The 25,307-nt window shown below is 28.7% G+C and overlaps 1 protein-coding gene across 1 annotated transcript in view; it reads right to left on the reverse strand.

Moving 5' to 3' along the window:
• Nucleotides 1–25,307, reverse strand: part of Kul (Kuzbanian-like) — a 238,871-nt gene that overhangs the window by 15,307 nt on the left and 198,257 nt on the right. Inside the window, exons 5-7 of the mRNA XM_065498141.1 lie at nucleotides 19,166–20,222; nucleotides 14,287–14,427; nucleotides 6,854–6,978 (exon numbers count right to left, since the gene is read on the reverse strand). Coding sequence (XP_065354213.1) covers nucleotides 6,854–6,978; nucleotides 14,287–14,427; nucleotides 19,166–20,222 — 1,323 coding nt within the window. The remainder of the gene's footprint in view (nucleotides 1–6,853; nucleotides 6,979–14,286; nucleotides 14,428–19,165; nucleotides 20,223–25,307) is intronic.

Here is a 25,307-nt window from a genome sequence, read left to right on the forward strand (position 1 = left end):
TTTTGTCAACTAAAGAAGTAAAGCAAAACTTCCCGCATAGGAAGCTTTGTCAACACAAAATGCAAAAAAAAAAAAATTGTTCTTTACATTATATCTACTAAGGGCCGTTTTCTCATTTGGTGATTATCTTTTTTCCCAACGAAAAACTGCAGATTAAAGAAATTTGTTTTTCTCAATGTCTCATTTGCTTCTATTCTGTCGCAAAGCTAACCCGACCTCATCTGCCAATTATTTATCGTACAGATAAATTCAATAAGCTGACTGCTGTTCATAGTTTGTATGTGTTTGTGTTTTTGTAAACGAAATTAAATAGATTTTATAAAAACAAAAGTTTAATAGAGGAATTAACATTAATTTGATGGAGGATGAACACGAAGAACATAAGTTCCAAGTGAATGCTGAAAAATTTTATCATGCCAGGCCTAACTACCTGGCTGACATGGAGGATAATGAATATTTGAAAAGATTCCGGCTGTCGATGACCACGTTAAACAGCTGATTTATGTAGACATGTTGTCAATTGAAGGCAGGGTTCCCAAGTTTCACATATATTTTGAGAGGTATTGCCAACTGAAAATAATCTTTTTTGTCGGTATATTGAGAAAAACAAAATTGTTAACGGACACTTTATCGGCCTATAAATTTATGTCGACATTTAGTAACAGGCAGTTTGTTGCTACATTGAGAAAACGGGCCTAAGTGAGTGCCTGATTTGAACCCATTAAAATGACATATAAGTTATTAAAAACAAAAATTCGCCATCTATTGTAAATTCCGCATTTTTAAGTAAAAATAAAAAGCTTTGTTAGTTAATTAAAAAATAAAAATTCTATACAATTAGTTATTAAACTCACGAAAGTAAAGCTTGATTCAGATAAATAAACGGAGCAGTTGTATAAAAAATTACTTAATACTGACTGTTGTTTTATTTGAATTTGACGGAGAAGAATTTTAAACCTTGGAAACATTAAAAAATCCAAAAACTTCATACTGAGGCTTACCCTAATGCACACATATGTATGTTTGCAATTATTATCCTGAGTACGCGTGTCTGTTTTGTGTGATAAACTTAAACCATTAATATTATGTAGATGTCGTTGTAAACACTAAAAAAATTACTAAAACTTTCACACATTTTAAACAAAACTACTAAATATTACAAGCGTATAAACATAACTTTCGACACACACTCATTGCTAGTAGTGTTTATAAAAAACCGTTTAGTTGGTTGGCTGTTTTTGTAAAACCGGGTTTTTGGTTAACCGTATTCAATGAAATCGGTTAACCGACATTGAAAGTAATTATTTTAGAAATTTCAACAATAGAATTAGTAGAAAACCTAAAATATGACAGTATGTAAATCATTTCGTCTCCTAAAATGCAAAAGGCTCCTTCAACAATTTTTAAAATTGTACAAGAGGGACAAAAAACGTTATCAAATTGCATATAATTTACTTTCTTTAAGTCGTTATTTTTAAAAATCGAATGCTAAAAATGTGTGAAGATGTGTGCTTTGATGTACCATTATCCACTAAATACTCAATTTTGATATTTTTTTGTTGTTAGGCCCTTTTGACGATTTGTAGTTTTTAATAGTCAGAAATAATTAAATATTCCTAGATATTAAATTTCACAAATCATTAAGAAAATAAAATAAAAGTTAAAGTTAGAAGTTAAATATAAAATAAAAACAAATTTTTGAAATGTGTGAAATTTTGTTTTTGCTATGCACATAAATATCACTTTGGTGACGTGTTTTACAAAATTAGGGCCTAATTTATTTTAAAAACCTACCGCTTAACCAAGAGTTAAAAACCCCTTAATCGAAAATCAACATTATAGATTAATCGGTTTTTCGGTTAACCGGTTTATAAACTTTAATTGCAACACTTTCTGCAAAATTGTATTGTTGCATTGTATGCTGATATAATTGTATTGTTTTATAGAGTGTGTAAGTGTGTACAATGGTCAACAGTTCAATATTGGCCTGTTTTATAACACTCAAATGTACAAATTCATACATATACACTTACATATATATGTATATTCGTTTTGTGTATGGGATGTCTGTGCCATTGAATTGGAAAATTACATTGAAACATTTGTTGACAAAACTCTAGTTTACACAAACATTTGCGTTTTCATTAAAAGTGAAAACTAGGTTGGTTACCTGACTGTCCGTCAACCCAACAGCCATCCAGCCAGCCAGCCAGCCAGCCAGTCAGCCAGGCAACCAGACATGTTGCCTGCCAGTTTGCCAGTCTTTCAACCTGATGTCCTGGCAGCCTGACAGCCAATGTACATATTTGTATGTTATAAATTGATGCTTCAAATGTTTGCTATACATTCATATGTATGTATGTATCTCTGTGTGCATGAATGTTTGTGTGTCTGTATGTTTAAATGCATGAATAAATGTTGTTGTACAATAAAAAACTGTGTGTTTAAATGTTGAATGTGAAATGAAGTCAAGGGTGACTACGAATAAACATACGCTATCAATGGACAATAAATACAAATGAAATAAGAAGAGCATCAACAACAACAACAGCAACTTCTACTGCAACATTTAAAGGTAAATGTGTATGACAAAATTTTGTAACTACAAACATAGTTGTTTTTCATTAAAGCCAACACATTTTTTGTTGCTTTTGTTGCCTCATGTTACGTACCTAAGGGAAATTAACTATTGTTAACAATAAAAACAAAAAATGTTGTTGTTACTCGTAGTTACAAGTGCACTTGTATGCCTTAATGTTTTGTATTAAAAAACAAAAACTGTTTTTTTTTTTTTTTTTGTCATCATCATTCGGCCAACCCAGACGTATGAGCATTATTGCTGCAATTATTATTTTAAATTCAATTAAATATTACGTATACGCAGAGTATTTATTCTCTTGTAGGTTGTAGAATAATGAACGAACGCATGAATTAATGAATAAAAATGTTTGCATGCAGTTTTATATTAATTGGATTGGATGTTGAGGAGGTAGTTGTTATTGTAGTTTTATATTTAATTATTTATATGTAAAAATTCATAATAACTGTATGTATGAACATTCATATGTATGAATGTTGGAGTGTATGTAAATAAATTTAAATAAATAAACTTATGTTGTCATGGAAAACTGAAATATTTAAATATGACTGTTAAAAGTTTGTTTTCACGAAATTTGTAAATTAGAACAAGCTAAATTTCAACAACACGATGATTTCATTGATTATTTTAATTTCACACTGGTAATTAATTCAAATCTCTACTATATATCCTTACTACAATACAATTTTGGTTCCAACATCAATATTAATTTTTATTGAAAATGTTCTATTTTAAGATTTATAACAAAATAAAAAAAATAATTTATTTTATAAATTCAAATTAGTACTCTGTTTTTTTCGTGGAATGTTGCTAGCAAAACAACATTGCCCACATTTTGTATTTTATAAATTGATCTTTATGGAATATTTTTAATAAATAAATACGATCGTACGCAAAATAGAAGTCAACTTTGGCTGACAGTAGTAAAATGTAAAAATCTGCGAAATGGATCCGGTGTTTACACAATAAAATATCTCTACTGGTTTTTGTTTAATTGGCTTAAGTACCGGTCGCGAATGTACGGGTCGTACGGGTCGATTTTTCCATACGTTTTTTTATTATTATCACCATGCATTTTCCCATAAATATCTTTCTATCTAGAAACAATATAAATTTGTATGGAAATTTGATAAGTAAATAAAGCAATTAGAAATAAAGAAATTTTTTTTTTGTTATTTTTATATTTTTAAATTTTCAAATGTTGATTGCAAATTTTAAAAAAAATTTCACAAATTTAAAAAGGGTACATAGCTTTTATATGAAACATAAACAAAATATCCTGCTGATGCATTACAAATTTTCTTTTGAATTCAATTCATATGGTATTAAAGTTTAATACCATATGAATTGTTGGGGCAACAAGTTTACAAGACAATGTTACAACATGTTTATTTAAAAAAATGCTGATGCCACATATTTATAAAAAAGCAACACGAGTAAATATATTGCAAAAACATGTTGCAATATATTTTACTGTAAAAATGCTGCTGCAACATGTTTACTGTAAATATTTTGCAGCAACATTTTTATTGTAAAATTGTTTCAGGAACATGATTATTGTAAAATTGTTTCAGGAACATGATTATTGTAAAAATGTTGCAGCAACATGTTTATTGTAAAAATGTTGTAGCAACATGCGTATTATAAACATTTTGCAGCAACATGTTTATAGTAAAAATATTGCAGCAACATGTTTATAGTAAAAATATTGCAGTAACATGTTTATAGTAAAATTGTTACAGCAACATGTTTATGGTAAAATTGTTACAGAGACATGGTTGGTGCAGCAAAATGTTTATAGTAAAAATGTTGCAGCAACATGTTTATAGTAAAAATATTGCAGCATTTTTATATATCTTTTATATTGAAACCCATTTTGACGTTTATCATGACAAAAATTTATCAGGTATAGACATATTATTAGAGAAATATTATTAGAGCACTCAAAATTCTAATGTTAAAACAAAAATCCATTTTAACATTAACTAAATACAAACAAGGCCCTCCTAATGTCCAAACGTAATAACAAACAAAACAATAATAAAAGTATAATAACAGTACAACAAATAAACATAAAGTCAACACAATATGAAAATGTAATTAAACTCAATAAGAGCAGAGTAGAATAAAGATTGTAGGAGAGATTATTTGTTTGTTATGTAAATGTATGCGATTGTGTGTATGTGTGTGTGTGTGATATATAGAGAGTAGTTGTGATAAGCATGAAGGGAGCTATAACTATTATTAATGTTAAAGATACTGATGACATAAATATGTATCTGATATTTATATAGCATGTGCATCCATCCATCCATACATACATTCATAGATATATAAATACATAAGTATGTGTACATTTGCATAAATACATACACATACATACATATGTATATTTGCAGTTATAAATTGCAATTTACACACAAATAAATAAATACAGCCATACAGTTGTAAATAGCATAAAGATCAATTTCATTTTAAGGCAAATGAATGTGTAAAGACAACAATACTATAGACATATACACATTTACGTTACACAAATATTGATGTAAACCTTGTTGGTTTATTAAATATGTACATACTTACACACATACACAAAATAATAACAATAATTATGATAAAAGAAAAATCCAATAAAAAATCTCTTGAACTATAAATCCATCTGTATGTAAAACCTTGTCAATCTTTATTTATGCAGAGAAAACTTTTTAATTATTAAAGTATTTTAATATTTATTTTGCTATTGTTGTTATGGTTTTCTTTTCAATTTAATCAGAAACTGATGCACTGGAAATAGTATTTGTTGTTTGTATTCAGTTTACTTTTTGCAACTAATTTAAAATTTACTTAATTTTAAATTCAATAATTATTAGAACTATGAAAATATTGTTTTAAATTTGTTTTGAATTGTTTGAAAAAGATGTAAATCCGATATTAGAATTTTAAATTATGTGTGTATGCTTTACTGGATATTGAAAAACATTTTGTAATTTCAGAAATATTCATACCAATAATTTAATTTAAAAGCTGAAACTATTATCTTCATCATCTTCTAAAATTTAAGTATCTCAAATTTCAATTATAATATTACATTCTCATTGTTCCCTTGTAATGTTGTTGATTTCCTTAACTATGTTTTAAACCATTTAAATGGGTTGCGATAAAAACTTAAATATTTAATTAAATATTACGAATTTAAAACATGTTAACCGTAAATAACAAAAAGAGTAAAGTACACATAAAATACATAATATTAATTACACGTTTCTTTTACAATTTCATTGCTTGCCCCCAACCGCCTGCCCAAATTTCGAGATGTGATTATGTGAAACATGATAATAAATGTAAAATTGTATATTCGAAAAAGTCATTGTATGAACAAAGACAAAAAACCACCACTGCTATAACCCAAAAAAAATGAAGAAGTGAAAACTTTATTCACGCAGTCAGAACAAAAACCCTCTTACAATTTTATAGTACTTTTGCAAAAATAAAAGTTCTGTTTTTTTTTTGTTTTGGTACAATTTTTACGTTTTTGCGCTGAAGCCGAAATGGTTGAAATGTTAAAATGTTTTGTATTCGTTGCTGGTTTGGCTGGCTGAATGGTTGCATTCAACAGAGTCAACCAATTTATATGCGGACACAGGAAATGAACAAAATGAAGATATTGTTTGAATGGATTTCATTGTCAGGCTGCATCAGAGGAGTGAAGTGGGATTTTGGTTGTTGTTATTGCTGCTGCTGTTGTTGTATATGGTTACCAGCCAAAGTCCATAATGAATTTTCAAGTTCACAATGAAATTTGTTTTTTTTTTGTTTGTTTGTTGTTGTTTTTTTGTTTGATTCACAGTTTCTTTTTCCTGCTTTTTATTTTTGTACATTTTCAGTTTTTTGTTTAAACAATAAACAGCAACAGAAAACAACAACTGCAGTTTACGTACAATCAGTTTATTTGTAGTTTACTGTGCAATTCCTGTTAACCAGCCGGGTGGCGTATGAGTGTCATTAATAATTCATTTGCAAAAGTGTGAATACGTATGAGTAATATGTAATTAAATATTTATACATACAAAAATACATATAAAATGAAAAACATGAGATTTATTCAATTGTACAACATAGTGCTGACATTTAAAAAAAGGAAATAAAACTAGTATAATTTAAGTTATATTAAATTTGTTTTAGTTTTGTTGCTTAATATGCCCATGAGTAAAAAGCATTTGCTTAAATATTCCATTAGTTTTAATTACTACTTACCCCATTCTTTTCACATACACCGCCAGCATTTTTCAAATCACCCGTCCATGCTAAACCCAAAGTACCCATTTCAAAGTCTCGATAGGTGAACATATAAGCCAAACAAAATGCATCGTAATCCTCCTCTATAAATAAGAAATGAAATGGAAAATTAGAACTTACAGACATACAAACATATGTAAATGTATAAATTAATTTACTTTTGATGGTAAATATGTATGTATATGCTAGGTTGTGTGGTGGTAGTATTATGAATAAAAACCAAACTGCACACAAATTGTATGCAGCATGTATTTACGGTATACAATTCTAAGAACTTTAAAAATGTATTTTTTATATTCATTTTTAAAAAGTTTTAAGTACACTTGGCACAAGACTAGGGTTTTTATCCCGGGAATTCCCGGTACAAATTTCCCGGGAATTTTGCCAATTTTTCATTACCCGATAATTCCCGGGATTCCCGACTGAAAATCCCGGGAATTAAAAACTGACGAAAATACATAGAAAACTAGTTAGAACTCTATTTTTTTCACCAAAAAACAGTAAAAAGTTTTTTTTACAGTTTTTTGCTTATATCTCGGCAATAATATTTATTATTTATTTGGGATTTTTCGTATGAAAATTTAAAAAGTGAATTCATTATTTATAGATTTTATTTCCTAAATGAATCATTCTAATTTCTTTAAATTTCTTCCTCAAATCCATAACAAAATAGCTTCAAAAATTTATTAAATCATTAAATTTTACTTTAATTAAAATCTAGTACAAAAAGGTTTAACAAAAATTTAATCATTCAAAGTTTGAATAATCTCGTATGAATTAACTTTAAAATTAATTCAGTTTAAAAAAGGCTTTAAAATGAATCTAAAAAATTCAATATTATGAATGGATTTATGGAATGAAAGGCTGATATTCTTTAATTACGGATTAAGATTTTTGTGAATTAAGCTATAATTTTATTAATTAATTCGAAGCTCTAATTTTTAATAATTATAACACTATGTTTTTATATGAAATTTGGCTATAATATTCCTAATTTACAGTATCATTATATATGTCGGGAATAGCCGGGTACCCGGGAATCAAAAAAGGTCGGGAAATTATATATCTTATAAATCTTCAAATACTTCATTGGGGTATTCACACGGTCTGCTATTAGTCATATTGTCATAATGTAATATATTATAATAGTTGAGGTTGTGTTTAAGCAAAACTAAATATTATTTTATGACAAAACAATCAACATAGTTCAAATTAGTTTAGAACATTTTTGTTTGAAACACAACAAAAATTTGATTAAACTATCATAATACATTATGACAATATGACCAAATAGTAGACCGTGCGTGTGAATATCCCAAATGTTTTTTTGATATTTATAGGTGGGTTCATTTCGATAAAAATATTTATGTTCTATCCAGGTTCTAAATTCCGTATGTAACAAGTGTTCTACAATTAAAATTTAAAAAAATAAATTTAGATTTTAGATTTTATTTACAAAAGCATACTCAAAGGTCTATAAAAAAAATTCCATACAAAATTTATTTTATAAATCTGTGATAAATTTAAAAATTGATTATGAATAAGATGATTTATATTGATTTATTGTTCGTCATTTCATATTTGGTGAAAATTAAAAAAATATATTTTTTTAAGCTTGAAGAGTTTGTCAGAACAGACAGTAATTTCGTTTTTTTTTATCAATTTCCAGTGGTTGATGTATTTTTACGTTTCTTGTCTTTTTTAAACTGAAGTCAATTTGCATTTCTCTTTATGTCCTGCATATTATTCAATAAAGATTACAGCTTAATTGCATTTCAGTGAAAATCTTCTTTTGATTTCAATCATTGAATTCATTTCAGTTTAAGCATTGATGTGTTTTTACAGTGCATAAATATAATTACAAAATTTAAGAAAAATTCCAAGAAAATATATACATATGTATTTTTATTTACTTATAACTTTATCTGTTTATACATATTTTATTTTAAATAAAGACTCTGTGGGATTTTGTTTTATAAAAATTAAAATAAATAAATCGGTTTTAAGGGAAATGTTCATGCAGAATGAGAACATCCTTGAGTTCCTTTTATCCTTTTACATTTTGAGTAAGCTCTTTCATAATGTAATGTATTGCAATTGCTGATCAACATTTGCTTTTGAAATGTACTAGTGAATAGTATGAATAAGAAAATAATGTTAGTGCCACTGAACAATTTATTTCACAAACAAATTGTTACGAATTTGCGCTTGCGATTTGAATTTAACTGTCTGTAGCAACTGCCAGCAACATTCATCGTGTTTATAAACATTTCAATCAGTAGAAGCTTCTACTTATCAGCAGTACTGATAGCATGTGGTTGTTAGCATTGTTTGAAGGTATGGCAACACTGAATTCAAATATAGTAGTTGTCCGTTAAGATCATTGTAGAAGGTTCACGAAAGATGACGTGTGTATAAAGAGTGGCAGAGGTTCCAGTTGTCAATGAGTTTATTATAAGCCCTGTTAGAGTTAACGTCAACTATCTGCAAATTTATAAACGTGTATAAAAACACTGACCGAATATTTAATTCTGTTGTTGTACATTTGAATAAATAAAGAGTTGTTACATTTTTAAATTGCTTTTATTTGTAATCAAAAGAATCCGGTTTATTTAAATAAATAGACCCTCGTTTATAAAAGGTAACAAGTAAGAGTGCTATATTCGGCTGTGCCGAATCTTATATACCCTACACCAAATTATACTTCAAAATTTTAAATATTTTTAGGTAAACAAAATTTAATTTGTTTCAGTTGTTTTTTTTTCATTTTTTGGAAAAAAAAATTTTTCGATTGTTATTTTAAAATTTAAAAATTTTTTTTTTTGTTTTTTCAATTTTTTTTTGTGAAAAAAAAAACAATTCGGGTTAAACATTTTTTTTCCGATTTTGACCCATTGTAGGTCCAAGTTACTATGGTCTTATATACGTCGTTGCAAATGTCTTTGAAATATCTATCATTAGATATCCATATTGTCTATATTAATGTCTTAGTAATCAAGATATATGTCAAAAAAAGGTCAAAAATCGAGGTTGTCTTGGTATTTTCCTCATATCTCAGCCATTTGTGGACCGATTTTGCTGATTTTAAATAGCAAAATTCTCGAAAGCATTATTGAATATTTGGATTCCGAAGATATCTGGTCTTCAGAAAATTGATTTCAACAGACAGACAGACGGACATGGCTTAATCGACTCCGCTATCTATAAGGATCCAGAATATATATAGTGTCGGAAATGAAAAATGTAGAAATTACAAACGGAATGACAAACTTATATATACCCTTCTCACGAAGGTGAAGGCTATAAAAACGTAACAATATATTACAAAACTTATGGCCTCATTTTGTATTTTCAAACGAATTTTCGTTTGCGTTTTCGTTCGGAACGAAAAAATAAAAATTTGGTATTTTATAAAACGAAACGATAATTGCGTTTCAAGTCAATTTTTTATGTGGTTTGAAAACATCGTCTTTATGTCAACTTTCTGCCAAATAAATTAAATTATTTGAAATGTTTGAACAAATTTTGAAATGTTTGATTGTTTTTTACAATTATTTGGAAAACACATTTCTTTGTCTCCAAATAATGTTTTTTCTTTGAAAATTTAAAAATCAATGAAAAATGTATTGAAACGAAAGAAAATGTTCAACTTTTGATTTTGATGTTTCAAACGTTTGGGAAGGTTTTCTTCGTTTTGAAAAATATGAAAATTCAAAATTGAGAATTTTTTTCGAAAAAAAAACGTTTCGTTACGTTTTACAAAATTAGACCATTAAACTAATTTTAAGTATATTCGATACCCTGATTCAAACTTTTTTTCAAGAAATTGCTTTATAAGTACCAATTTGATGTGTAATGGGGAGTTGGAACCTATAGCCTCTAGCTGCAGGCGTTAAGGCTGTGCGATGATGAATTAGTCAGTCAGTAAGGTCACCCCTTTTTAATAGGTATATATGAGAGAGAGAGTGTCAAAAAGACCTTGCTTTTTTGAATGAAATACAATTTTTTTATAAAATTTTTCATTTGTCCAATTTTTTTATCCCTTCCAAAAAAATAAGATTTGTCGAACTAAAAACAGCCCTAACATATGATGTCCTATACTGAGTAAATGAGCTAAACCCTTTTTCTCTTAAATTTAAAAAAAAAAATAATTTGTTCGTGAGTGATATTCGGAAGTGAGCCTTATATGGGAGCTATGACCAATTTTGTATCGATGATCATCAAATTAGGAAATGTAATTTACTTCTATGTATATGAAACCTATTTTCGTTAAATTTTATTTGGATACCAACATTTTTAAGAGATTTATGCTCATTAAAGTGATTTACGGAAGTGAGCCTAGTATGAGAGCTATGAAGGATTAATGGACAGATCGCCATGAAATTTGGTCGCACGATTTCTTTCTATATCAAAGTAATTTGTGTTGAATTTTTCTGATTTCTAAGAGTTTTGTGTTCGTTAGAGTAATTTTCGGAAGTGGGTCTCCTTACAAAATTTTTACGTGTAATTTTCTTGTAGATAAAACTTATTTGAGGAAAAATCCATCTTAAAATAATTGGAATACGTGTTTCTTACTAATTTTTTTATAGGTTTTTTGCTGTGTATTCACCACAAATGTAAGCAAACACATTTCGGTCATTGCGACAACTTTTGCATAGAAGATTATAAAACGGGCACATAAATTTATTTATGACAACCAATATTGGAAAATGAATGTAGATCCAAAGCTAAACGTTGGAAAAAGAATGAAAACATTATTGGTGCCCACCTAATACAAAACCACTAACAGTATCACGGCACTAAATATTTTGTTTTATTATTTGTTGACCTCTGTTATCTTTAGTACTGATGCACTTATGAATCGGAAGACCCAAGGTCAAAAACTTGTGATCTTTTTGTGTTATTTGGTGGAATTTATGATATAGAAACAATTTAAATTAACTGTTATAAACTCTTTATTTTCCACAGTTTCATCAAAATGTTTGTTTTGTTATTAAATCTCTTTTGATTTTTAAGTTATTTAGTTTTTATATTTAAGCTCTTTATGTATTGGATAGATATAGTTTCTGCATATTTTTTCTTCAATTTAAAAAATGCCCTACAATTTAATTTTTCATTATTTAGTTTCCCAAAAAACATTTCAAGAATTTCAACACAAAGTAGCAAAAAAACAATTTTTTTTTTTTTAATTTTACTGCCAAAAAAAGAAGTGGGCACTTAAAATCGGTACGGATTAAAGCGAGCATAACTTTTAAATGAAACAATGTATGTTAACATTTTATACACTTTATTAAGCTTTAAAAAAATATAACTGTAGGTTTATTGCGAATAAATTTTCTGGCTTTTCTTCTTATGCCTCCCATTAATAGCTGCACAACTGTTCTTCCCACTTCTGCCGTTATTCCAGCATATTTATTCTAATTTGTTCACATAAAAATCTGGTTATTTACTGTACCTGCACTCTTTTTCAATTTACGTTTAACAATTGTCCAATATATTTCGATTGGACGAAGATTTGGGCAATTTGTTTAATTGACGTGTTTTGGTATAACATCAATATTATTCTCAATATACCACTTCGTAGTTGTATTTGAGTAATGACAACTTGTCATTGAGTAATGACAACTTGGCTAAAACTTTGTATCAGATGTGTGATGTCTTATAAATGACAGCAATCGCTTTTCCAAACTCTCTTTTTATATATAATTCTGAAAATTCTTTAAAAACATGTCTGAAAAGCTTGACTCTTCAAACCGCAGCTGCGGATTGCCTGCAAAATTAATATTTTTGTTCAATTTTTACATATTCATAGTTAAAGGCCATACAACCTCGAGCTGCCGAGACGTAAAATTTTTGATATGATATCTGCCGAAAATCGGATTTTGGCTATCTTATAACCCGACAAAGTCGGATTTTCTAGATATTTGTGCACAATGTTTTCTCTAGCTTCTAAACATAATGACTTGCAATTCATTGTAGAATAACGGTAGATTTTTTGTTAAAAACGTATGTAAATCTTTTTCCATTTTGATAACAGGGGGCGTTGTTATGATTACTTCAGTGCGTACCGATTTTAAGTGGCCACTTCTTTACTGTGTTAAGGATTTAAATTCAGTTCGTAACAATCATTCTGTTGTTGTGGTAACATTTCACAATGTGTAATTGATTTTACCAAGAATTTTCTTTATGTTCGAGTATGTAAACAAGTCTACATTTTACAAAAAAAAATGCGAAAAGAGAAAAAAAGCACTTATTCCCATAAAATCTCAGTTGAAATTTGTACGTGCTGCAGTAAAGAAAACATGAAAGTGATATAACACATACATATATGTGTACATTAGGGTGGTTCCGTTACTATAGTATCCAAAAATGTAGACAATATTCCTCATTAAAATTAAAGTTTTCAATATGTAACGTTACCAGCATCAGGGATAGGTTTGGTTGATATCAAAATTTTACTTTAAGAAGTAATCAGAAAACCTAAAACAAAACATTTTAAAATTTTTGTTAGGGTTATCGACAATTGTGTTTGCGGGACCAACCTAATTTACATTGGTACATGTATTTCATGTGAATGTGTTTAAATAACACACTTAAATTCACTTATACTGACATTTACAAAAATATATAGAAGAAATATAAGTGGTGCAAAGTAGAGGATTTATTTTAAAATACAAAATAACAACATTCTTGGCACATTTAATTCCTATTAACAAAATTTCAAGTAAATTAACAAACTTCATGGCAAAAACTGACATTATTAGATGTCATGAATAAAGTTCAATTTAGAAATGTTATTTTGCTTTGCTTATTCCAATACATAAATACTTTAGAACAGCTGATTTTTGTTTGTGAAAGTTCAAAATTGTAATATTTGTAAGATAACAATAAATAAAACATGAAATAATATGTGTATGAATATTATAATGTGAATATTAAGTGAAAAAAACCCTAATAATATGTAAATAATTAATTATAACGTATTTATAAATAAATTCATTATTTTCCCAGTTTCTCAGAAAAAAAAAATTCAATCCCATCATGTTCGTGATTAAACTATAAACAATTTCATAATTTGTTTTTTCTTGTCAATTAAATACTTTCCAGAATCATACAAAAAAAAAAAAGAAAACAACCGCAAGGTCAGCACCAGTAAAATCTATAAATAATTTTATGCAATAATATTAAATTGTAATTAATAACAAGAAAAATTAAAAAAAAAATGCTTGCAAAAATCATTTCAGCAAAAACAAATTTAATTGATTTTTAATAAACATAAAAACATCATGGAAACGTGTAAATATAAAAAAATGTGTAAAAATTTAATTGAAATTCGAAATGTAAATGTTAAACTCAATTGACTTATTGACTGAATATTTAATTGAACTCACCTGAAAATAATTCTAAAAATTTTTCAACGCCATAATTGCCGGGAAAGCGGTATGAAGGGTCTTTGACGGCATTCATATTGTGGACTTTGATGCGCTTAATCATGAATGTAATATTGTCAGCTTTGCCATCATTGTTGAAATCTGCGAAATATGAAAGAGAAACAAAAACACACTGTGAGTAAATGAAAGAGACAATGAAAAATAAATTGAAATAAAAGTAAAAAAAAATAAATAAAAAATCAATACAGCTTCTTTTTTTAAAAAAAAAAAAACATTCACAAATCCGATTTTATGTCACAGAAATTAAATGTATATTTTATTATTTTTTTCCCAGAATATTTAATGTCCACAATACATATACATATAGATGGCTGCATGTGTATGGGAAAATATAACAGTTATATTGTTGCATAGAGTAAATGTATCCAGGCGGGAGAAAATGCAGTAAAGGGGCATTCTTTAAGGCCTTATTTTGTAGACATAACGACACCCACAGCTTGTCAGGGGAGCTAAAGCCTTGCATGCTAGAAGGTCTCCTCTTGAAGGTATATAAGGAGATCTACCAAGTAATACCCCATAGAATGTCTACATATGTACTTGTATTAAAAGACCAGAAAAGGATAGCCTAAGGGAAAATATACATAATGATTTCAGCATAAATGTATCAATGTGTACTTTCTTTTAGTTTATTTATTAATTTGTGTCATTATAAGCGAGCGATATACATTTGGGGGATTCAAACGGTCTCCTATTAGGTCGTATTGTCATAATGGCCTAAAATATTTTTTTAGTTTAAATAAATTTTTGTTGGGTTTTAAACAAAACAGTTATAAACTAATAAGACTTTTTGAACTATGTTTGGTTTGTCATAAAATAACACTTTTTTTGTTTGCAGCAAACAAGAATTTGTTTAAACTAAAAAAATATTTTTAGACCGTTTTGTATCGTTGAAGATACAACAGATAATAGTAATTTGCTAGATCTTACTATGTACACTCAGGTCTCGTTTTTTGCGATAGATGCGTTCCAAAAAAAATCGCATAAAACGATACTCTAGCTTCATATAAAAACTAATGATTCGTTCCAAAATTCTGAAAAACCGCATAAATTCAGATTTTAATTAAAAAATCAGAACAAAATCGCATAAAAAAATCAAGGTTTTTCTCAATAAAAGTGGTGAAAAGCGTTTTAAATGTGGTTGAATTTCGGCAATTAGGCGATCCTAGTATTTATAATTACAGAAAAAGTGAAAATGATCCAACAAAAAAATGAGCTAACACATTTTTTAAGGAAATTCTGTAAATATGTATGATTAATTTGAATCACTGAATAATTGTCTGCATCGTTTCAACGTCACTTTAATCATATTGTCATCTTATGGTAAAATATCATTTTCATCACTAGAATTAATCTAGTGAATAGGAGACGAAATCAAAGAATTTTTAGGAGCTTCAATTGCTTCTTTTCTTGCAAAAGAATTTGTCATTAAACTTTGCGATTTCGAATTTTTAAGTTGCTTATGCAACTCTAAATATCCGGAAAACAGATCAGTCAGTCCGCGATGAATCTTTAAAGGTCTTTCCGTATCTGAATCAATATTAAGAATTTTATTTTGTAAAAAACAAACTATAACCATTATATCAGTGATGCAAAATTTGTTTAATTTAAAAAAATTTAAAAAAGCTTTAAAACAAAATTCCAAAATCTTTTAAAATTCTAAAAAAAATGTATTTAAAAAACGCATAAATTTGAATTCGCATAAAAAAAATCCGCATAAAACGAGACCTGAGTGTAATTTGTAATGCGTATGAGGCTGAGTGGTATGTATATCGGATCTTATAGAATGTGTAAACAGGCCTTTTAGAAGGCCTTCAAAGTGAAGCCCTAGAAATCTTTCGGCTGGTATATGTTTCAGTGGTTGTATGCGTGTATCTGTGTGATAGTTGGAGAATCGGTATAAAATGTGGTTTTGATTCATTTTTATGTTGTATATACTTCAGTTTTTGTTATTTTGTTATGTTTTCTTTTCAAACTAAAAAACTTGCTGTTGCATATTCTAGTATGTTGCATGTATGTAAAATATTATTTGTAGATATGTATGTATGAACACGCACGCACACGAGCTCTTATGTTTTATATTAAGGATGTATATCCTGATCCCGAAAATCCCGTGATTACCACATTTGTTCACGATTTTATTACGATTTTTTTTTTGTATAAATTCATGGATTTTTGTAATTTTGTGATCTAGAATTCAAAGATGGAGCAGCAGCCATTTTCCAACCGATTGTTATAAATCTTTTTCTATATAAAAGGCAGAACTTTTATCTTTTAAACAAAATGACAAATTTTAAAATCAGTTTGAAAATAATAAGAATACCTAACTCTATAAATTCCAACAAAACAAAATTACTACATGAGAACCTCTGCATATTTTTTTCAATAAGTTTCGCAGACCTTTTATTGAAGAATTTAGCACAGATTACGCATATATGAATCAGCTGGTTTGAGTAATATGAAATAGAAAACAAACAAAAGAAAATGTCAAAATGGTTGTGGTTTGGAAATAGGGACAACTAATTATAACACACTCTCTGCCTATTGAAAATTTTATTTTTTCTCTCGCTTTGCAAACCGCAACTATTGAAAAGTGATTGTAAGAACGTCCATACGGTTCGATATAACTTTTTTTTAGGCAACAGTCATTTCTTTCATATCTGCCGATTTAGTATTTATTTTATGATATGTACATGCATATTTTCATTTAATTATATTTTTATTTAATCATTGTTAAATTGCATGTTTTTTAATGTGAAACAAAAATACGGAAATCGCAATGAAGTAAATTGCTTTCCCGGGATTTAAAAATCCAGTCCCGTTTGACATTCATATATGACGCATAATAATATTTCAGTGAGTCTCGAAAATTCTATATTTTTGTAACTTTCATTTAAATAGACTTCAAATTTTTAGTATATATTTAATTAATATTTTTTGTGGTTCACAGTTTATGTGCAACAACGAGAAATATTCTCGTATAAAAAACATTATTATTATTGATCATTATGAAATTCTTATTTGATTTAATGACGTTCGCCAGCCTGAGTAAAACACGATCACTTCTTAAATACACATCTGAGATTAACATATGGGCAATTCCATATCATCATACGTGACATTTGTACGCCTATAGAGTGGAAAAGATTTTTGCAAAAATAATAGTATCTGAAAAATAATTTGGTATCTATGTTCCATTCAGAGGGTACTATATATTGAAATAATAAAAAGCTCTTTCGAAATATTGTTGTCCAAAATATTGAGCGAAATAAGGGTATATCTTATGTGACATAAAACGGAACTCATTTTGAGGTACATGTAGAAATATGCGAAAATATTCGAATCGTGAGAGGCGTTATAAAAACAATCCTTGGATGATTTTATAATAAATAAAATTTAATATCGTACGTGACAGATTTTTCTCTTATAATAAAACAATATATATTCTGTAAATATATGTATACAAAAACTAACAAAATTAATGGAAAATATATATTCGGTTTCAATAAACAATTTGATAATAGCAAATAAACAATCAGAGTCAAATTCATTTCATACTACAAGCTAATTTTGTGAATAGTTTTCGCCGCAATTTTAGCCTATAACATTAAAAAAATTAAATATAATCAGTTTAAACTATTATTTTTGTCTTTTAAATGTTGTAATATGATCGAAATACTTTCACATAGTAACATTTTATTATTTTCTTCTATTCAAATCATCTTGAAAAATAGTTTCAAGTTGTTTTTTCAGTCGTGGTAGCAATTCTCGTGGAATTGCCCATATGGATGTTCATCATTATCCTAAGCAGTTCGGTACCGCCATTTTCAAGACTCCTTAGCTTGTTGTTTAGTAAACTTGCTAATGTTAGTTCATATCATAACATTTTTGGAAATGGTATCTGGTGATGAATTATTTTCCGGTTGTCATTGGAAAAACTTATCTTTTGTCAACCCTAATAATACACTCATGTGTATATATAAAAAAAGTCGGTTTATGTTGCATTTGTTGTTTACTTTGAATATTCAGAATAAATATTTTCCTTGCAGGTCGGTTGTTCTGTTTGTTTTTATTTTTCTATTTCTAGTGTAAATATTAAAAAAAAACTGAAATATTTGTATCTGGTTTAAACTTTGGTTTTTGCTTGGCTAATGTTGGTATATTTTTTATGTGGTTTTGTTTGAAATTACAGTCAAAGTTGAAAAAGAAATAAAAAAGTTATTTCAAAGATATGAAAACATACCGGACATTTGTATCATCAGACAGACAAAGTAATATTACAGATTTAATGTATTTCCACATTGTTTCAAATTGGCTATTTGACGAAAAAAGCGTAACGAACATAAAGCAAAATCCAATACTTTAATACTTTCTAAAACTGAAATTTCCCTAGGGAAAAGGAACTAACACAAAATTTGTTACGTGACTAGTATTAAAGTGATAGGTACCGATTCTAGTTCAAACTCTTTATACGAAGGCGACCTGTCACTTTAACATGGCGATGTCCTAGGAGAATGTAAATCGATACATTTAGGCACTCTGAAATAAGCCTAAAAAGCATTTGTTCTATTACAATTTTTTACCAGATTTGTTTAAAATTCATTAACAAATATTTTTCATATTTTTCATATTTTTCCCACAATTGTGCAAGTCTATTTCCTCTTTTCACGGGACTAGTTCGTTTAAAGCAATTGATACAAATTTCCAGTAGGATTATTTAATTTAAACTTGTTTGACTAAAATACTGTGATTATTTTAACAATGTTAACCTTTATAGCTAAGAAATTAAGTCTTTCAAAATACAGAATATTCTAACACTTACCTGTATTCTTGTATATGGCATTGGCTCTCTGGACATGCCTCGTAATCGCCTCTATGCTGGCCTCATCCGAACCCATCTTCTGAAAAAACGTATGATCCGCCTGTAAATACAGCATGCAAGTGATCTTGCGATCATACAAGGATTTTCCCGAATTTGATGATTCACTTTGACCAAAGTCACCGCTGCCTCTGTTGCTCAGCAGATTGGTCATAAGCATACTATTGAAATTGGGATTGTGGGGATTGGGTGCCATCATAATGTCGGGATTATAGTTGTTGACAATGATGTTGGGCTTTTTGGTGGCACCGTTTTTAGTGATGATTTCCACGTGGGTCTTGTGTATGGGACGATCGTTGCCCATGAAGATGGTGGTCCAATTGTTGTTGAAGAAATTACTGCCATCGCTGAAATCATCGACACGATCGTAAGAGGAGGCTGATCTATTGCTGATGTTAGTGTTCTGATTGTTGTTGTTATTATTATTGTTGTTGTTGCTGTTGAAGGTACTAACAATAATATTTTTATGTTTTGTGTAGGTCTTTCTTATGTTATTGTTGTAGGAATTGTTAATGTTGTCTCCATTGTAGTTGTTGTTGTTATTATTGTTGTTGTTGCTATTATTCGGATTATAATTACTAACAATGATGTTACGATTGCGGTTGTACTTGGTAAACGATGATGAGGCTGAATTAGTGGGAAACATAAATGCTGGTGGCTGTGCAGTTGTAGTAGTTGTTGTTGTAACTGTATCATATTTTTTTTGTTGTTGGCCAGCATTACGCCACGTTATCACAGATGCTTGTTGCGTTTTACGCAGTTGTTCTTCCTTATTGTTTGTATTTGTATTTTTATTGTTATAATTATTTTTATTATTATTAAAGTTACTCGTAGTTTCAGTTGAGGTGGTTTTTTCTAAAGGACTAAATGTTTTTTCATCATGCTGCTGCTGATGCGGATTATCCGCATTATGAAAAATACTGTAATCATCATTGTATGGAACATCTAAATCCAACGGCAGCGGAGGATCGTTTTTATGGCCATCACCAGATGAAGCCAGCTGTAAAGAAATTGAAACGTAGCAAACGTAATGAATGAATGAATTAAAACAAATATATACCAACAAATGTAAATGAAGGTGGAAGAGGATATAAATGAAAGAGTATATTGGACAAAATGTGAATAAAGCTTAAAATGAAATGAATTTGTCATCGACTTTATTTTTTATATTGTATAAAATAAAGAGAATAGTTCATTTTCCATTTTGCCAGAGAAAATCTTCTTTTTGTGTGTTTGTTTTCGTTTTATTTTCTGGCTGGTGCTTCTGTTTCCATTTCGTTATTATTATTTTTTTTAAATTCTTTGAAGTGGTTGCCGAGTTTAATGGTTGAGGAGGCTTTGGTGCCGTAAGTACCCTTAACAAAAACATAAATGACATTTTAATTGGATTTATTTGGCCAAAAGAAAAATTACCCTTCCACATTTTCTATTTCTACTTGAGCATATAACAAAATGCATGAACTCAGTCATTTATTCATTCATTTCCAGTCTCTCAACGTGTTTTCGTATTTGTGTCTGTGTTTTTTATTATACATTCTTACTTTCAACAAAAATTTATTTTCATTTCTTTCTCATCACATTGTGTGGTGTTGCACATTTTACATATATAAAAGTTGGAAATTGCAACCACAACCTCTAATATTTATTGTACCAAGGAATGGAATGGAACGGAGTAGTAATGCTCTTAACGGGGAAAGAGGATTGGTTGAGGGGAGACTGATCTGAGTTATTAATGTCGCTTATTTTTTTCTGAGTGTCCTATATGTTTATATGCCTTGGTGAGTGTGTGGTCATTCGTAGGAGTCCAGCTACTATTGTCACACTAACACACATTGTAGCCATTTTAAAATAAATTTGTTTGTGTGTAACTTCTTCAGTTTTAGGGGGCTTAATATATAAAGGAATTATTTTTCTAGAAAATATTTCAAATTCACAGTAATACCGCACTCTGGGAAAATTGTATACATCAAATGTTCTATAATTGTTTTAAAATTTTGTATAGAAAATACTGCTATAAAGAGTGAGCCAAAAAAAATGTGTTAAGTTAAATAAAACTTAAACCGTCAATATAAAAATTCTCAAAAATACGTAGATTTAGAGCCAAATATCTTTCCACAGTCCGAAGTTGCGAACAGTTGATAGCCTTCCGTGCACGGGGATGAAATATATGAACAAACTTTAAAAATTTTTAAAGGGTCAAGGTTGGTAGAGCTTTTGAAGAGTAAATATAAGCACTTTATATAAATATTTGGTGTTGGTGAAAAGCTTAGGACTTGGAGAATGATATTTTAATGAATCGAAATAATTTTATGAATTTATCGGACGTCAAAAATATAAAATTTTAATTAATGTAAAATTTTAACGGTTTAAGATATCATAAAAAAAATTTGAAAATAATGTACATCCATGAGCCTTATATCAATTGCAATATAATTTTTGACAATTGCTATTTTCAAATACCGAAATATCTAAAACGGGGAAAATGTGTTCCAAAAATTAATTTTTTTTTATAAAAGTGTTTACTGTGACTTTATTTACCGTGTGATAGTAAAACAAGCTTTGTATGTACATATATATATTTATACCAATATGGAACCCTTTCAAGGATCTGTGCTTTGTATTTTTAGAATTTTTTATTCAAACCTAAATTTTTTAAATTTTAAGTGAGCCAAATTTTACGTTACGCGCTTTTGTATTAAATTCTCTTTCCGGATCCATTTTACATGTTCCAACTTTGGATGCGTGTAACTTTTTATAGGGATAACTTTTAGCAAATTCCTTTTATTTAGAATTTTATCGCCAACACCTAAAAAAGCGAGCAAAATTAAAAAAAGAAATAAATAAACCTAAATATCTCTTCAACTAAAAGAGATAACCTACATATTTAAGCGTTATTTCTGTATATCTATATTTTAAAAAAAAAATTAGAGCTGAGGTGAACAAGTTTGAGGGGCCACAACCATAGATCAATTCAAAAATACTTCAACTCTCTTGCTTCTATGTGGCTGCGCACAAAAGGATCAGAGCATTTAACTTTACGAGCTGCTTTTCTAATAGAAGTGTGCCGTGTTCTCTGAAAGAGTTGTTCGACTTCTTTTGCCTTAATCCAGGTTTTCTTTCAATGTTCAAATCTATCTTATACTGTTTAGTGGCCTTTGAAACAGTGTGACGATGAACCTTCAAACCTTTGGCTATTGGATTTTTTTGAAAAGTTTTAATTATTTTTTCAATTACTTTTTTTTCGCTGTCCATTTTGACCGAAGTAACTGTTAAAAGTGAATGATTAAGAAAAGAAAATATCTGACATATTTTTAAAAGCTAACGTGTTTAAAAAATAATAACTTGTTGGATTATGGATAAGTTTTGGCTGAAATAGTGTGTATAAGTTTTTTCAGCAATTAATTCTGAGTCTATAAAAATTTCTAATTTTATATAAAATATATCAAAAATTATTTTAAGTCAAGTAGTTCTCCCATGATATTTTAAAATTAAATAATATTCAAAAAGGTATGATAATATCCATTGTTGGCATTTTAGCACTTTCGGTGCTATATTTAGAAATGTATTCAATTTGTTTGCAAATTGGCTTGATAAAATAATTATTTTACTGTTGCAAATAAATTTGTATATTCAATTAATATAAAATATAACAATACCTAATCTCCCCCATAGAAACGGACCATCCTAATGTATATGCATGGAAAAGTATTATTAATTTGCTAGTTAACGTCTATATTGGCGTATCAATAACTGACTGACAGAATGACTGGTTGCTATTTTAATTTTCAAACTCTACCATTATTTTTTTTGTAGCCCTTTGCTCTCTTACGTTCTTTTTTCTCAACCACTTATAATAATGAAGTAAACTTTTAAATTATTTATTGCAATACAATTGAAAGTATTAACAAACTAGAACACGGAAATGTATGAAAGAACAATTTATTATTATTACTTATTACTTTAGTAATTTTCTTTTTTAAACCATAAGTGGTCTATTTGTAATAATTTGTATAAACTCGTTTTAAATATTAATCTAAACTGTTGTGTTTTATTAAGTAAATACTTAATGGTTGCAACTCCCTATTAATGATTAAACATGAAGTCAACAGCAAAAATATATTTATTTAGTTGTCCCGATTTGGTAGCAAATGATTTTTGAAAAATATAAACTTTTTTGTAGGTCCATAACTCTGGTTCTATATTTTGTCTATTTTCAATACCAAACATTTCTGATTAAGAAATAATATTTTTAGAAAATTTTATCCTCATCTATTTTTATTGAGTTTCTTGGGTTAGATTTAAAAATATGTATTCCGTTTCACATTAAATTACACTGAAATGTATTTCCTATTTATTGCAATATACGAAACACGTTTCATTTTCATAAATTTAACGTCAAATTGGCTTAAAAATTTAATTAACGTCAATCGCATGGCATTTAAGGTTTTTCCAGTTACGTACGAGTGTTACATAGAAATTATACAATTTTTTTTTCCTTTTACTAACTATCGTTACAAACATTTTTCGTTAAATTCAATTTAAAAATTTGAATCTATTGATTTTTATTTTCACCACTCAATACATGTAAACGAACTTGGTAGATGTTGATATGTGGGAGTGTGTGCCAGTTTAGAAGTGTATGTAAATTGTTCTCATCAAGAAAAAAAAAGAACTCAAACATACTTTCAGCTCCAATACTGTATTTTCATTCTCGCATACAAAGAAAGAACTGCAAAAAATGCTTGACTCTATTATGCAAATTTTTGTAAATTAACTGTCAATCAAAATAAAATGTGTATAAAGACCAGCAGCTAAAAATGAAGCAAAGAAAAAAAAACATACATACATAGAGAATATAACGAAATCCGAAAGAGCCCAGCGGCGAAAAGAAGAAGTAAGCAGGCCTTCTGGAAGGCCTTATTTATCAGACACAAGGCCTCATTGCTCCATTCCATACTCATATATTTTTTACACACGATGTCCTAGCCAGCCAAGGCCTTCTTCAACAGGCCTGATAGAAGGCCTTCTTCAACAGGCCTGGTAGTAGGCCTTTTGTATATTATTTGAATAGCTGTCACAATTATTTAAAAAACTGTCATTTCTAAAGGTAATTTCAATAATTACCTTTAAAAATTAAACATATTACAAATTATTTTAATTTGTTTATAATAAAAACTCGTAAAAAAATTCACACAACGCACAACCGCGTTGTCAAAGAATTTAAGCAAAACTATTTTAAGTTTACTTCTTTTTTCTTTTCACTTTTTGCATTTTATTTTGTGTTTGTTGTTTTGTCTTTGGAATGTGATTTTTTTAACGGTATTTTGTGCTTGTACTTTTTTTGTACCAATAAAAAGAAGGGAGCAGGTAGGCCTTCCATAAGGTCTTCCTGAGAAGGCAAGCGAGCATGAGTACTGGATCTAAAAAAAGGTCTAGGAAGGTCTTACAGAAGGCCTTATAGCTGAAGGCCTCAAAAATTTCGCCGCTGGGAGGGGTAGAACACACACACATTCATCCATCCAGACATACATACACAACCTTGGTTTAACGCACATTTAAAATTGACAAATAGCACCGCTCAATGACGGAAAATGACACTATACTTTTTGGTATTTTTAACTTGTAAATAGTTAGTGGATGGAGGTGTTTGGGATGCAATAGACTTGTTCGATGTCTTAAATGTTACACATCCATAAATGACAGTCATGGATGGGGTAGTCGCTGTTGTTATCATTGTTGTATAACGACAATTACGGTAAGCAATAATAATGTAAAATAAACACGCTCACCATAATAAAGTAATCACACGCTCAAGTTAAAAAAGGTGGAACACAAAACCACAAATTTAAATACATGCACACACACACATCTACTAACACTTTAACACACACTCACTCTCAATCACAATATACGCATACATACCCATAAATATCCCAGCAAAAAAGGACATTCAATCAATTGAATGTATTAATATGTGAAATGGTTAGTAAGCAACGCAATAAAAATCATTCAAGGTCAAGAAGGACAACTAATTTTAAAAAAATATGACTTAAAATACAAGATTTTTTAAAACTGTTAGCTTTTA

The sequence above is a fragment of the Calliphora vicina genome, chromosome 1 (assembly GCF_958450345.1).
Source record: "Calliphora vicina chromosome 1, idCalVici1.1, whole genome shotgun sequence".
In the NCBI taxonomy this organism is placed as follows: domain Eukaryota; kingdom Metazoa; phylum Arthropoda; class Insecta; order Diptera; family Calliphoridae; genus Calliphora; species Calliphora vicina.